The sequence below is a fragment of the Taurulus bubalis genome, assembly GCF_910589615.1.
Source record: "Taurulus bubalis genome assembly, chromosome: 5".
NCBI lineage: Eukaryota > Metazoa > Chordata > Actinopteri > Perciformes > Cottidae > Taurulus > Taurulus bubalis.
The window spans coordinates 29,974,250-29,987,592 of NC_136593.1; the positions used below are offsets into that span (position 1 = coordinate 29,974,250).

Here is a 13,343-nt window from a genome sequence, read left to right on the forward strand (position 1 = left end):
CAGAGTCTCTGAGAGGAAGAGTTCATCTCCACAGCTCAGCGCTCCTCGTCTAGCAGGATTCACCGCGTGATGAATAACGGAGCGACGCTCCACGCCGAGCTACCAGAACATTTGTATTGTGTTTAAACTGTCACGACTCACATGATTACATAGATGCATCGTTACTGTTACAAGTAGCAATACAAGACGATGGATACTCAATTACTACTTTATTAAAAAATAACATTTAATACGCAAAGATACAACACTGTACATTAGTGTGTCCCAGAGGAGTGAGGGCTGCTGGTCCGCTGAGAGCCGCGCTGCATTCAGGCTCACCGGTGCATCAACTTCATCTTCTTGCAGCCGGTTCAGCTGCAAATTGTTATTCGCATGTTTTGAATCGTTAATGTTGATGTCTGCCACAAGCAGGGACCGATTCCAGGAGAACCCCACCGGCCTGACGGGTATGGAGCTCCCGGCTCCTCGTGGCAGCAACGCAGCATCAGTCCTGAGAGGAGAACGCTGACTCCCTCTGCTGGAGACAGGTTCCATGATGAAAGACAGGTGTGGTGGAACAGATGTGTGCAGAACCCTGAAGAACCACAGATAGATCCAGCTAGTACTGTAGGGCCTTAGAGACGTTCTGCACGCTCACACAACTCCTGATGCACGGTGCTATTTTACAGATGGATCATACTTCAATGGACAAAGACGACGTGAGACGGCAGTATTTACTCTGCAGCCTGTGACTGAAGGAAAGAAGTGGAGGTAAAGACCAGCTCCAGTTAGTCACGCTGACAGCTTCCCTGTCCGACTCAATCTGGTTGAACTGCTTCATAAAACATTGGAAAGACTACTGGCAGTGTTACTGGAAGATGACGATCAGGCTTCATTTGTCAAGTGTAAGTATGGATATGAAGCGACTGGTTGATGATGAGCCGTGACCATGTTGAACATTCCTCAAAGCAACTCAGCTTCAAGTGTGGAAGACTTCGTCGTGCTAATTATATGACTGTGGAAAGACTACATCGTTCAGAAAGCTACCTATCAACTCAAGCTGTGTCTTAGAGATGTGCAACTCAGTGACAAGTACAAAATTAAGTAAATGACATTCTAAACTGGCTAATACAAATTCTATTGAGGGACTATGGCATGGAGCAGCGTTAACGTTCTCCAAGAGCTGCAGCGTTAACGTTCTCCAAGAGCTGCAGAACCCAGAGTTCTTGCACAGTAGGAAGAAAGAGAAAGGTCTGGTTTTAACGGCAGCGTCTGGAGCGGTTAGTAGGAACGTCCCTCATCAAGAGGATCGTAAACGGGTTGTTTGACATACAGTTGCATCATTGCTGTGAAAAATATGTTCCCTCTCGGCTGTGGGTCTGGAGATGCCGTTTGATTTTGTCAGAGCGGCTGAAGCACTTGCCGCACACGGGGCAGCTGTAGGGCTTCTCGCCCGTGTGGATCCTCATGTGCACCTTCAGGTGGGCCATCTGCGTGAAGCCCTTCCCACAGATCTGGCAGCGAAAGGGCTTTTCCCCCGTGTGGCTGCGCTGGTGCTCCTGCAGTCGGCCGGAGGAGCTGCAGCATTTCCCACAGACGCCGCAGCGATAGGGTTTTTCTCGAGTGTGCACCTGTACGTGCACGTGCAGGTGGCCGGCGTGGCTGAAGGCCTCGCCGCACACCTTGCAGCAGAAGGAGGACATGTGGCCTTGCAGGGGGGACTTCTGGTGAGGGCAGTCCGCCGCAGCGGCTCCTTGGTTGCGCATTTGAGAGGCCGGTCCTCTGTTGGCTCCACTTCCATTTCCCTTCACCCCACCCATCTGTCCTCCGCTCTCCACCCCGGTAATGTCGATGTTGTTCTCGTTCGAACAGTTCGGGTTGACCGGTGCGAGCGGCTGCGCTCCGCTGTTGGAAGACGTCGATCCTCTGTGGCCTCCGCCGCTCTCCACCTTCACGTGCCTGGAGGAGCCTCGAGGTGCAGGGTCCCTCTCCCGGTTCTCCACTCCTTGACTCTGAGGCAGGCTGGAGGCGTGGCCCTCCTGAGGATACTCGCTGACGACACGCGGCGGAGGGAACAGGTTCTCTGGGGCGCTGCTGGAGCCGTGGCCCCGGAGCTGGTCCTCTCCTTGGCCGGCCCGGAGGTCTCTCTTGTCCTTGATGGGAAGAGGGATGCGCTCCTCGTGCCCCATGCTGGGACTCCACTCCCGCCGCGGCTGCTCCCCGTCCTCCCCGTCCAGCAGGGCCATGGACGGCCGATCTGCCAACAGAACCAGAGGGAGAGGTTTACTTCATTGCTGTGACACAGCGGTGCCACGCTAGTGGAACTACATGACACGTGGTGTGTGTTGATACTTTCAGAGGAAGGTGAACAGCTGCTGCTTCTGAGAATTACCCAGAAGAGCCAGTAAGAGCACATGGTGATGCGGTGTAATAACACACAATAGCACCTTTAGCATTACTTATCGTACACAATAGCACCTTTAGCATTACTTATCATACACAATAGCACCTTTAGCATTACTTATCGTACACAATAGCACCTTTAGCATTACTTATCGTACACAATAGCACCTTTAGCATTACTTATCATACACAATAGCACCTTTAGCATTACTTATCATAAACAATAGCACCTTCAGCATTACTTATCATAAACAATAGCACCTTCAGCATTACTTATCGTACACAATAGCACCTTTAGCATTACTTATCGTACACAATAGCACCTTTAGCATTACTTATCATACACAATAGCACCTTCAGCATTACTTATCATAAACAATAGCACCTTCAGCATTACTTATCGTACACAATAGCACCTTTAGCATTACTTATCATACACAATAGCACCTTTAGCATTACTTATCATACACAATAGCACCTTTAGCATTACTTATCGTACACAATAGCACCTTTAGCAATACTTAATAAGTAATGCTAAAGGTGCTATTGTGTGTGTGTGTATGATAAGTAATGCTAAAGGTGCTTATTAAGTATTGCTAAAGGTGCTATTGTGTACAATAAGTAATGCTAAAGGTGCTATTGTGTATGATAAGTAATGCTAAAAGGTGCTATTGTGTACAATAAGTAATGCTAAAGGTGCTATTGTGTATGATAAGTAATGCTAAAAGGTGCTATTATGGGCTACGAGTATTATAAGCGTTGCTTATAATACTCGTAGCCCATGATAGCCCTTCAGCATGACTCACAGCCCATAATAGCACCCACACGGTGTGTTATTATTAGTCCACCACTCCGATAGAAGCGCACACAGGGTCCGGACAGAGCGGGGAGCTAGCCGGCTAAGCTAGCTGCTCGGCTAACGAACAAAGGTTGCTAGCTAGCCGCTCGGAGCAGCAGCAGCTCCGGTCCGCAGCTCGCTGGCGGCGGGAGGCTCCCGGTCCAGAGGTGAGGTCCTCCCGGCACCGGGTGTGTGTTGTGCACCCCGTTTCTGCCCGCGGTCCTGCCCTGAACCCCCGCAGCCCCTGGACCCCACAGCGGAGCTAACCTGGCCATGTCTCCATCCCCGCGTCCCGCAGCCTGCGTCTCAGGTGGTCGTTCTCCCGCTCCCGGATCGCGATCTCCTCCTGGTACTCCAGGATCGTGTCCTCCACGGACTTGTAGATCTCCTGTGCCGCGAGCATGAGCCGCTCAGTCAGAAATACGTTCAGGAACTGCAGTTTGGTCATTTTCTTGGGCTGCACAGCTCTCGCTACCATCCAAAATGGACCAAAACGATGGCGACCCTGTCACGTGACCCGGAGTTACGTCTTCTTCTTCTGCTTCATTTGCTGCTGCTGCTGCTGCTGCTTCTTCTTCTTCTTCTTCTTCTTCTTCTTCTTCAATCTAAACCTCTCTTATGAGCTTAATAGATAATATACTTCAATATAAACCTCTCTTATGAGCTTACTAGATAATATACTTCAATATAAACCTCTCTTATGAGCTTACTAGATAATATACTTCAATATAAACCTCTCTTATGAGCTTACTAGATAATATACTTCAATATAAACCTCTCTTATGAGCTTAATATATAATATACTTCAATATAAACCTCTCTTATGAGCTTAATAGATAATATAATTCAATCTAAACCTCTCTTAAGAGCTTAATATATAATATACTTCAATATAAACCTCTCTTATGAGCTTAATAGATAATATAATTCAATCTAAACCTCTCTTAAGAGCTTAATAGATAATATACTTCAATATAAACCTCTCTTATGAGCTCACCTGGTCTCACAACGCACTGCAGAAGATCAAAAAGGCCCAGCAGCGACTGTATTTCGTAAGAAGGCAGAGGACATTTGGCATGCCACCCAAGATTCTCAGCAACTTCTCCAGATGTACGGTGAGAGCGTCCTTACAGCTCCATCACAGAGTGGTATGAAGCTGCACTGCAGGACAGGAAGGCACACTGAGAACAGCTGCTGTGACTTCATGTCACGACCATACTTGTATATTTGTAGCAATGCATAGTGCACTTTAAACGTGGAGCAATACTTTATACACTGACTGAACAATACCGTCATCACATTTTTGTGCCTTATTTTTGTGCAATACTATTACTATATGTTGTGCCTTATTTTGTATTTATCGTTTACCTTTTTATTGTAATTCTGTGTGTTAGGAGGACCCAGCAAAATAAGTTTTACATTTGTACAGAGTGACTGTCTGTTATCTGTGCATATGACATAAAAACTATCTTGAATCTTGAATCTAACAGATAACATCCTCCAGCTCGACAGGGGGCGGAACCTTCGTCTCGGTCAAACACCCAACAGAAGCGGAAGTGACGGAGCGTTTATCGGGCGCTCTCCTCCACGTGTGAGCGCAGCGCAGTCCATTCAGTCCGCAGCGCCACCATGAAGAGACCGAGTGAGTAGCCGCGCTGCGAACCGCGTTACGGGCTTTATTGTTTGTATATATGTGTAAATATATATAATGTATATTGATTACTCACCAACAGACGCCTGTTTACCCGTTACACCATTTAATCACGAACACGCATTTTAATTTTAACCCTTTTAATCACGAACGGCCTGCTTGAGCATCTCGTTTTAACAACGTGTCTCTTGTGCCTCCAGAGCTGAAGAAAGCCAGTAAGAGGGTCTCCTGTTCCAAAAGATATAAAATACAGAAGAAGGTAACTTCACTTCCAAGATGGCCGCTGCGCCTCGTGCTCACGTGCTAGCGGTAGCTCTTCTGACAGGAGTGACACTGTGCTGTGTGTTCCAGGTCAAGGATCACAACCGGAAGCTAAAGAAAGAGGCCAAGAAGACCGGAGTGAGCAAACGAGTGAAGAAGGACCTCGGAGTGCCGAGCAGCGCGCCGTTCAAGGAGGAGGTGCTGCGGGAGGCCGAGCACCGGAGGCTGCAGGTGGGCACCGGGAGGGGACCGTGTGGGGCTCAGTGAGGGGACCGTGTGGGGCTCAGTGAGGGGGACCGTGTGGGGCTCAGTGAGGGGGACCGTGTGGGGCTCAGTGAGGGGGACCGTGTGGGGCTCAGTGAGGGGGACCGTGTGGGGCTCAGTGAGGGGGACCGTGTGGGGCTCAGTGAGGGGGACCGTGTGGGGCTCAGTGAGGGGGACCGTGTGGGGCTCAGTGAGGGGACCGTGTGGGGCTCAGTGAGGGGGACCGTGAGGGGGTCAGAAAGTGTCCTACTGCTGTTATAAACATTGAATACATTTCTTCAGGGTTCTTATGCTCATGGAAAACTTGGAAAAAGTCCTTGAAAAAATAAACTCCCAAAGTTTAGTAAGTCATGTAAATGTGTTATATTCATGTGTTCATTTACGCTGAGTTTGAAATAATGAATATGCTTTTAAAAGAAAGACTCACAATATAAGCAGGCATACATACAGGCATCTATATAAATGTTTATTCTTTTAATCAAACTATTGTCTCATTCATTTGTGTCATTTAAGGTTTACTGTATGCTTTGTGTTCTCATTGTTAGTTTAAATACTACATTTACTCACTTTTTACTGTTTACACCCAGACTTCACTAAATGTTTGGTCATGAACATTTAGTTTAAAGTCATGAAACATTGTTCAGGATGAGTATGAACTGTTTCTTTTCCCCACAGATTGAAGGAGATAAAGAGAAGAAGAAGAAAACAAAGATAGAGGAGCGAGCGAAGAAGAGGAAGAAGGAGGCGGCGGCCAGTAAAGACAATGAACAGAAGGCCAAGAAGACCCGGCAGGTAGAAGCAACGGCTAAAATAGTCGATTCAGATCAGTTTTACTCGACTGCCGACTGACTTTTATTTCCCGGGTCTCGTCTCGCAGGCTGTGGAGGAAAAGCGGCCGGAGAAAGCGCCTGGTCCAGACAAGACCTCACAGCACTACCTGTGCTCCGAGTTAAACAAGGTAAGGCCTCCCGTCAGCCGGGTTACCGTAGAAACGGCTTCTCGCTGACCGCGCTTCTGTTCCAGGTGATCGAGGCGTCTGACGTCGTCATAGAAGTCCTGGACGCTCGTGACCCGCTGGGCTGCCGGTGTCCTCAGCTGGAGGAGGCGGTGCAGCGGGACGGCAACAAGAAACTGCTCCTGGTTTTAAGTAAAATAGGTGAGTGGTCTTGAGCCGCCATGTTGACTGAGCCCTGACGCCCGGAGCCGGTCTGGACTCAACGGTGACGTTCTGCGTTGTAGATCTGGTGCCAAAGGAAAACCTGGAGCGCTGGATGCAGTGCTTGCAGCGGGAGTTTCCCGTCATGGCGTTTAAAGCATCAACGCAGATCGTGGACAAGACCGTGGTGAGTGCTTCTGCCGTGACGCAACATGTGATGTGGAGGACTGAGAAGGTTGAGCAGCTTGTGCTGTTATAACTGGTTATTAACCTCCAAGAGTGACACAAAGGCAATGCAGTGGCTCTGCACCAGCGGAGCCGCCGGGTTGTGTTTGTTACATTATAAATGATCAATGTGTGCATGCTGTGTTCAGAGCCTCAGCCTCTGACATGCAACAAAACAACTGTAACTTAACTGCAACGTCTTCATCAGCGGGCCAGGAAGCGCAGGATCGTGGCCTCCAATGAAGTCCTGGACCGGTCCAGGACCGCCGCCTGCTTCGGGAACGATTGTCTCACGGAGCTCCTGGTCAGACTGGCAGCGAGCCAACCGAGCGACGCTTCCCTCAAAGTGGGAGTCGTTGGTAAGCCTTCGTGTATTCATATAATACATAGACACATGCTTTGTGTCTGGCATGTAGATCTGCTGTGTTCATTTCTTTAAATTAAAGCTCGTCTTTGATGCACTTTCCCTCAGGGTTTCCTAATGTGGGGAAAAGTAGTCTGATCAACAGCATGAAGGGGATCCTGGCCTGCAATGCGGGCATCAAGAGGGGCATCACAAAGTGAGGGGCTCATTATAAACTACTGCTTTGAGGCTTTAATGACCGGAACCCATTCCTCAGCCTTGTTGTAGTTTAATCCAACAGTCCCCTCTTCCTTCAGGTCCATGCAGGAGGTGCACATCTTGAAGAACGTGAAGTTGATTGACAGCCCGGGCGTAGTAGCGGCGCCCTCCAACCCGTCCGCCTCCATGGCCCTGAGGAGCCTGCAGGTGGACGAGGGCCAGGGCAGCGTGCTGGAGGCCGTCCGGATGCTGCTGAAGCAGTGCGACCACAGCCAGGTACGCGGCGGCTCAGGGGGGTTGGGTTGTTCTCGTGAACTCGGCATGGTTTTTAATTTCAGGTGTTTTCATGATTTCAGATCATGCTTCAGTACAATGTCCCGGACTTCAGAAACTCTCTTGAGTTTGTAACCCTGTTCGCCAAAAAGCGTGGCTACCTGCAGAAGGGCGGCGTCCCCAACATGGAGCACGCCGCCGCGTGCTTCCTGGCCGACTGGACCGGGTGAGTCTGCATGGACACTAAAGAGCAGCGCATCCTGTGGACATGAGGACAAACTACGCCAATCTAGATTTCATTATGAAGACTTCTAATCCAACTCTGATCCCAGCGGAATAAGAGGCGGTGTGAAAGCATTCAGGAGGCCGTGATCTCACAGTGTGTGTCCTCAGGTCCACCGTGAGCTACCACTGCAAACCCCCGGAGAGCCACGGCCTCCCTGCAGGCGCTCCGGCGCACAGCGGCTGGGACCTGGACCTTCTGAACACGGGCAACGAGAAAACTCTGAAAGGTAAAATACCACGGCACTAAATATGGAAACGGACAACATGGCCTCTGGTGATCCTCGTGGGCTTTAGACTCTTGGCTGACTGTAACTCTTGCTTTTAGGTGTTAAGTTCCCGAGTCAGGCCAGCAGCATCGGCTTCATCTCTAAAGGCCCGACGGCAGGTCTGCTGAGCGTCGCCTCTGAGGAGAAACCTGCTGCCGAACAGAAGAACGAGGTAATGACCCGAGAGCATGCCGACGCTTTAACAATGTGAGCAGGCTGGTCTCAGGAAATGAGGACAAACAACGCATGTCTTGATTCATATGAAGACTTCTAATCCAACTCTGATCCTGCTGGCTGCACGTCTCCTGAGCCCCGTTGCGTCTTGAGGATTGTTGCACTCTGAATAGTCAAACTTCTCCTTTTCCTGCAGCCCTTGCAAAGTGCTGAGGAGGCAAACGAAACCAAAGAGCCAGACGAGCCACAGCCACTCAAGAGTAAGTACTGTGAAAGAAAGGAACAAGTCCTTTAATGTCTGTGCTACTAAGTCGGGCTTATCTGTACGTCTCTTGTCTTGCAGCACCAGCGTTGCATGTGCAGTTCCAGTCCGTCCCGACTGACGGAGCCGACGACGCCTACGACTTCAACACCGACTTCAAATGAGCGCCGCTTTGTCTGCAGACGTGTAGACGGGTTTATTTATGTGAAGAATCAGTGTCGAGGGCCTTGAACGCCTCGTGGTGGCAACGTTGGGTCAGGTGTGTAAGGTTTCGGGGTCAGCGTTTGTACCCTCCCTTTAAACTTGGACTCTTCCAGACGAAGACGCTCTTTACGACCTTTCATAACGGACTGGTTGTCTAGTAGCAGACATGGACTTCATCTATTGTGTACATATCAATGAGCTTCTGCCAGATGTTACTTTTAAATGTCCAGAGGTCATTTGTAATTTTGTGTTTATGAGGAATACTGTATATAGACAACATACTATAAGTGTAATAAATCCTCTACTAAACTGTAATTTTCTTGGCTCTTGATTATTTTACACCCTTTGAGAAGTATTGCATAAAACTGGACACCATCTTGGAAATGGAGGATCTTAAAAATGAGATTGAAATGATAAAAATGTATCTTTATTTCATGTGCCATACAAAAGATGAACAATATTTACACCAGCAAGGCAATGTGTATACAGATCCTGACTTATTTATATATGAACATATTGTGTAAACATTTATTTCCTGCAGAGGTGTCTCTTGCTTAGTGGTCTGCATAAAATGTCATTTGAAAACACCAGCATGAGGCAGTACACAATGTAGTGTTGGTTTATGGCAGTTATGATAAAATGATAACCTCACACTGCATTAACTGAATTATGGAAAGTGTGTGTCTTTGCAATAGAAATGCTGCACTCAGTACAGAATACTGTTAAAAAGATATGATTTATAAATGTCTCATTCAGTATAAAACGTGCTGCTTTTCCACGGGAAGTACTGATTGGGGTCATGACATGGACGGGCCGTGTGCAGTCGAATCCTCTAGTATGCAAATATAAACAGCGCAGCTGAAGCCATTACTTTGACATGGATCTCAGTCCACAGCAATGTGTGCTGTGGACTGAGATCCATGCAGACGTGTCTAAAAGCAGAGAAACGGCCATAAGATGCACTGGGTATAGAAACGTTTGTTCCAGTGAACGCGAGTACAGGTGGCAAGTGAAAGGCCCTCCTGGTATCCTGGGGTGGAGGCCTTGAGATGGAGGCCCTGCTGGCACCGAGGCTGCTCCAGAGTTCCTGAAACGGATTTCCCCGCCTAGTCGCCCCCAGAGTGTTTCCGTACGGGAGTGAAGGTTCCTGTGGGGTCTGGGATGAACCACCTCTGCCACACGTTGGAGAAGGAGGACGTCCTGCCCCAGGGCTTGTAGTGGCCGTTCCAGTGGAGGAGCTTGGCGGCTTTCACAAACTGGATGGAGTAGCGCTTCCCAGCACCTGTAGTGCCTGAAAGACACGTGATCATATCAAGTCATACTGCCATCATACATCGGGTCAACATTCAAATAGTTTAACCTGAAAACAAGGAACAGAGCTTCCTCAGTTGGTTGTAATGTATAGTTTTATTAAACTGTTTGTTAAAGGAATAGTTCCATATTTTAGGAGGTCCATTAATTCCCAATCTTCCCTAGAGTTACCCGAGAAGATTGACACCACTGCCATCAATATGTTGAACCATATCTTGAAAAGCTTCTTCAGAATACTTACATGTCTTGAGTATATACTCATATGGCCAGTATTGTGGATACTATGATATGTGGAAGTATCACAATAATTTCCAAAGGAAACAATAACTAGGTTTGTCCGTAGCTAAAAAGGTGTTTGATCTACAGCCAGCGATTCATTGAGAAAAAGGGTATTTTAGTTTCCCTTGAGTAACGAACCAGAACTTACCGAGATGCCTGACGTGCCACATCGGGTCGATGGAGGAGTGGCGCTTGTAGAAGACAATGAGGAGTGGGGGGGCGACGGCACTGTCTGCGAGGGTCTTACTGTACAGGTCCTCCCTGAAGGAAACACACAGGGTCTTACTGTACAGGTCCTCCCTGAAGGAAACACACAGGGTCTTACTGTACAGGTCCTCCCTGAAGGAAACACACAGGGTCTTACTGTACAGGTCCTCCCTGAAGGAAACACACAGGGTCTTATTGTACAGGTCCTCCCTGAAGGAAACACACAGGGTCTTACTGTACAGGTCCTCCCTGAAGGAAACACACAGGGTCTTACTGTACAGGTCCTCCCTGAAGGAAACACACAGGGTCTTATTGTACAGGTCCTCCCTGAAGGAAACACACAGGGTCTTACTGTACAGGTCCTCCCTGAAGGAAACACACAGGGTCTTACTGTACAGGTCCTCCCTGAAGGAAACACACAGGGTCTTACTGTACAGGTCCTCCCTGAAGGAAACACACAGGGTCTTACTGTACAGGTCCTCCCTGAAGGAAACATACAGATTCAGCGTCACTAACAGGAAAAACGCTCGTATTCAGGCATCTTTCCACCAGTGTAGTAACATACTGGGTGTTCAGTTCCACCAGTGTAGTAACATACTGGGTGTTCAGTTCCACCAGTGTAATAACATACTGGGTGTTCAGTTCCACCAGTGTAGTAACATACTGGGTGTTCAGTTCCACCAGTGTAGTAACATACTGGGTGTTCAGTTCCACCAGTGTAGTAACATACTGGGTGTTCAGTTCCACCAGTGTAGTAACATACTGGGTGTTCAGTTCCACCAGTGTAGTAACATACTGGGTGTTCAGTTCCATCCAGCGCTCCAGCTGCTGGGTGACGTTCTGGCTCCTCCACTCCGTCAGGTTGGCCACGATGACCCCGGGACTGAAGGAGCATGTGTTGGCCCTCATTCCCAGCTTCTTGATAGCATCCTTCTTGAAGTCCAGGAAACCTATATAGTTATTCTATTGGAGAAGACTCATTATTTAATGTTTGCATAAACACAAGTCATTTTGTTCTTCATAACTCGTGGTAGAAAGGGCCCACCTGATTTCCAGCTCCTCGGATGAGGCCCTTAGCAGATGCTGAGTCGCAGTCGTCAGAGAAGGCAGCTGCGTGTCCTGGTCTGAGGGGCGTGTCATGGAGGTCCTGGATGTCCCCTGTGACCCAACATACAGTCCATTCATGAGTGCCCTACCAGAGAACCTTTTCTCTCACTGCTATCTTTCTGATGATGTGTCTTACCTTGTACAATGACATCGTCATCCAGATAGATGGCTTTCTCTGCTTCAGGTATGTATACAGGTAGATAAAACCTGGCAAAAGCCAACTGAGAAATACACCATCAGAACTAAGGCTGAAGAGACACACATGTGTAAACTTCTGGCACTTCAACATTCTGCTGTCTCACCGGTTGCACACCTTCCAGCGTCTGAGGGTCTTTGGATATCTTCCCATTGAGAAGCTCAGGCTTGAAAACAATAATCTTATATTTGACATCTTTTAGCCACGTATTACTAAGCCAAGCACTGTTGGTGAAACAAGGAGGTGACGTCAGACTCACACATTTCTCTTATTCAATACAATCGTATGCACGATGTAGAAAGACACACATCCACTGTCCTACCTGAGGTGATCCACCGTGTGGTTCAGGGTCACGATGGTGAACACGACATTGGCTTGACTGTTCTGATAGACGCTGTTCATGGCAGCGACCACAGCTCCCAGTCGGTCGTCAGCAGCAGTGATGAGGACAGAGATCTCCTCTCCTTTCCTCACCGACTCGAGTCGAAGCTCCGGAAACAACTCGGATTCAAAGGCGAGACTCATCCCCGCATCTAGATGAAGGCACGTTTAGATTCCACTCATCACTTCTCATGCAGGGAGTCTGTCTGACGAGATATTTACAACAATATCCTATATATATTCTGAGGAGCACCAACGGATACATACCTGGGTTTTCCTTGCGTAAAATGTCACCAAGGTTGAGCAGATTTCGTTGAACTATAATCAGAAAGGCGACGGCCAGCAGCAGAAGAATAACCACGTTTACTGAAAAACACGGAGAAAAACTGACCTTGATGACTGTGGTGCACACAGCAAACATCTGTTGAATGTTGATGGCAGCCAATTGTCCCTCAACATTAGTATATTATAGTATTATATCCAGCAGTAGTCCATCAGTTCTTATTGAACTATTCAACATTAGTATATTATATTATTATATCCAACAGTAGTCCATCAGTTCTTATTGAACTATTGTCTCACCTTTCCTCAGTGTCATGATAACAGCCTCATCCGTTCCTCCAGCACGCCTGATAAAAGTAAAAAAAATGTAAAAGTTGATCTGATTGCAGCCCAAGTTGCATTGGCTGGCTAGCTACTGAAGACTAATTCAGCCACTAGGCTTAACTAGCAAGATATCGGACAGGTAATTTAATTTCCTTAAAGGCATCGGACAGGACATTTAAAGTCCTTAAAGGTATCGGACAGGCATTTAATCTCCTTAAAAGGTATCAGACAGGCATTTAATCTCCTTAAAGATATCAGACAGGTCATTTAAACTCCTTAAAGGTATCGGACAGGACATTTAAACTCCTTAAAGATATCAGACAGGACATTTAAACTCCTTAAAGATATCAGACAGGTCATTTAAACTCCTTAAAGGTATCGGACAGGACATTTAAACTCCTTAAAGGTATCGGACAGGACATTTAAAGTCCTCAAGGTATCGGACAGGACATT

At 47.8% G+C, this 13,343-nt stretch overlaps 3 protein-coding genes across 3 annotated transcripts; 1 reads left to right on the forward strand and 2 right to left on the reverse strand.

The window, feature by feature from the left end:
• Positions 1-1,319: 1,319 nt before the first annotated feature.
• LOC306736319 (uncharacterized protein) lies at positions 1,320-3,668 on the reverse strand (the record flags this gene model as incomplete). The annotated part of the gene is made up of 2 exons (XM_079217937.1): positions 1,320-2,236; positions 3,488-3,668. 2 exons carry the CDS (start codon positions 3,666-3,668, stop codon positions 1,320-1,322), a joined length of 1,098 nt encoding a protein of 365 aa, XP_079074063.1.
• A 578-nt stretch (positions 3,669-4,246) lies between these two features.
• On the forward strand, positions 4,247-9,112 carry gnl3 (G protein nucleolar 3). The gene is made up of 16 exons (XM_079218360.1): positions 4,247-4,335; positions 4,711-4,862; positions 5,072-5,130; positions 5,223-5,363; positions 6,072-6,188; positions 6,274-6,354; positions 6,420-6,552; positions 6,636-6,739; positions 6,986-7,136; positions 7,250-7,337; positions 7,438-7,615; positions 7,696-7,838; positions 8,006-8,124; positions 8,223-8,335; positions 8,534-8,597; positions 8,681-9,112. Exons 2-16 carry the CDS (start codon positions 4,850-4,852, stop codon positions 8,761-8,763), a joined length of 1,587 nt encoding a protein of 528 aa, XP_079074486.1. The 5' UTR covers positions 4,247-4,335; positions 4,711-4,849; the 3' UTR covers positions 8,764-9,112.
• Positions 9,113-9,214: 102 nt separating this feature from the next.
• Positions 9,215-13,003, reverse strand: glt8d1 (glycosyltransferase 8 domain containing 1). The gene is made up of 9 exons (XM_079217660.1): positions 12,867-13,003; positions 12,552-12,650; positions 12,226-12,436; positions 12,010-12,127; positions 11,844-11,928; positions 11,646-11,758; positions 11,397-11,563; positions 10,542-10,654; positions 9,215-10,094 (listed from the first exon to the last, which is right to left on the reverse strand). Exons 1-9 carry the CDS (start codon positions 12,880-12,882, stop codon positions 9,910-9,912), a joined length of 1,107 nt encoding a protein of 368 aa, XP_079073786.1. The 5' UTR covers positions 12,883-13,003; the 3' UTR covers positions 9,215-9,909.
• Between the last annotated feature and the right edge of the window lie 340 nt (positions 13,004-13,343).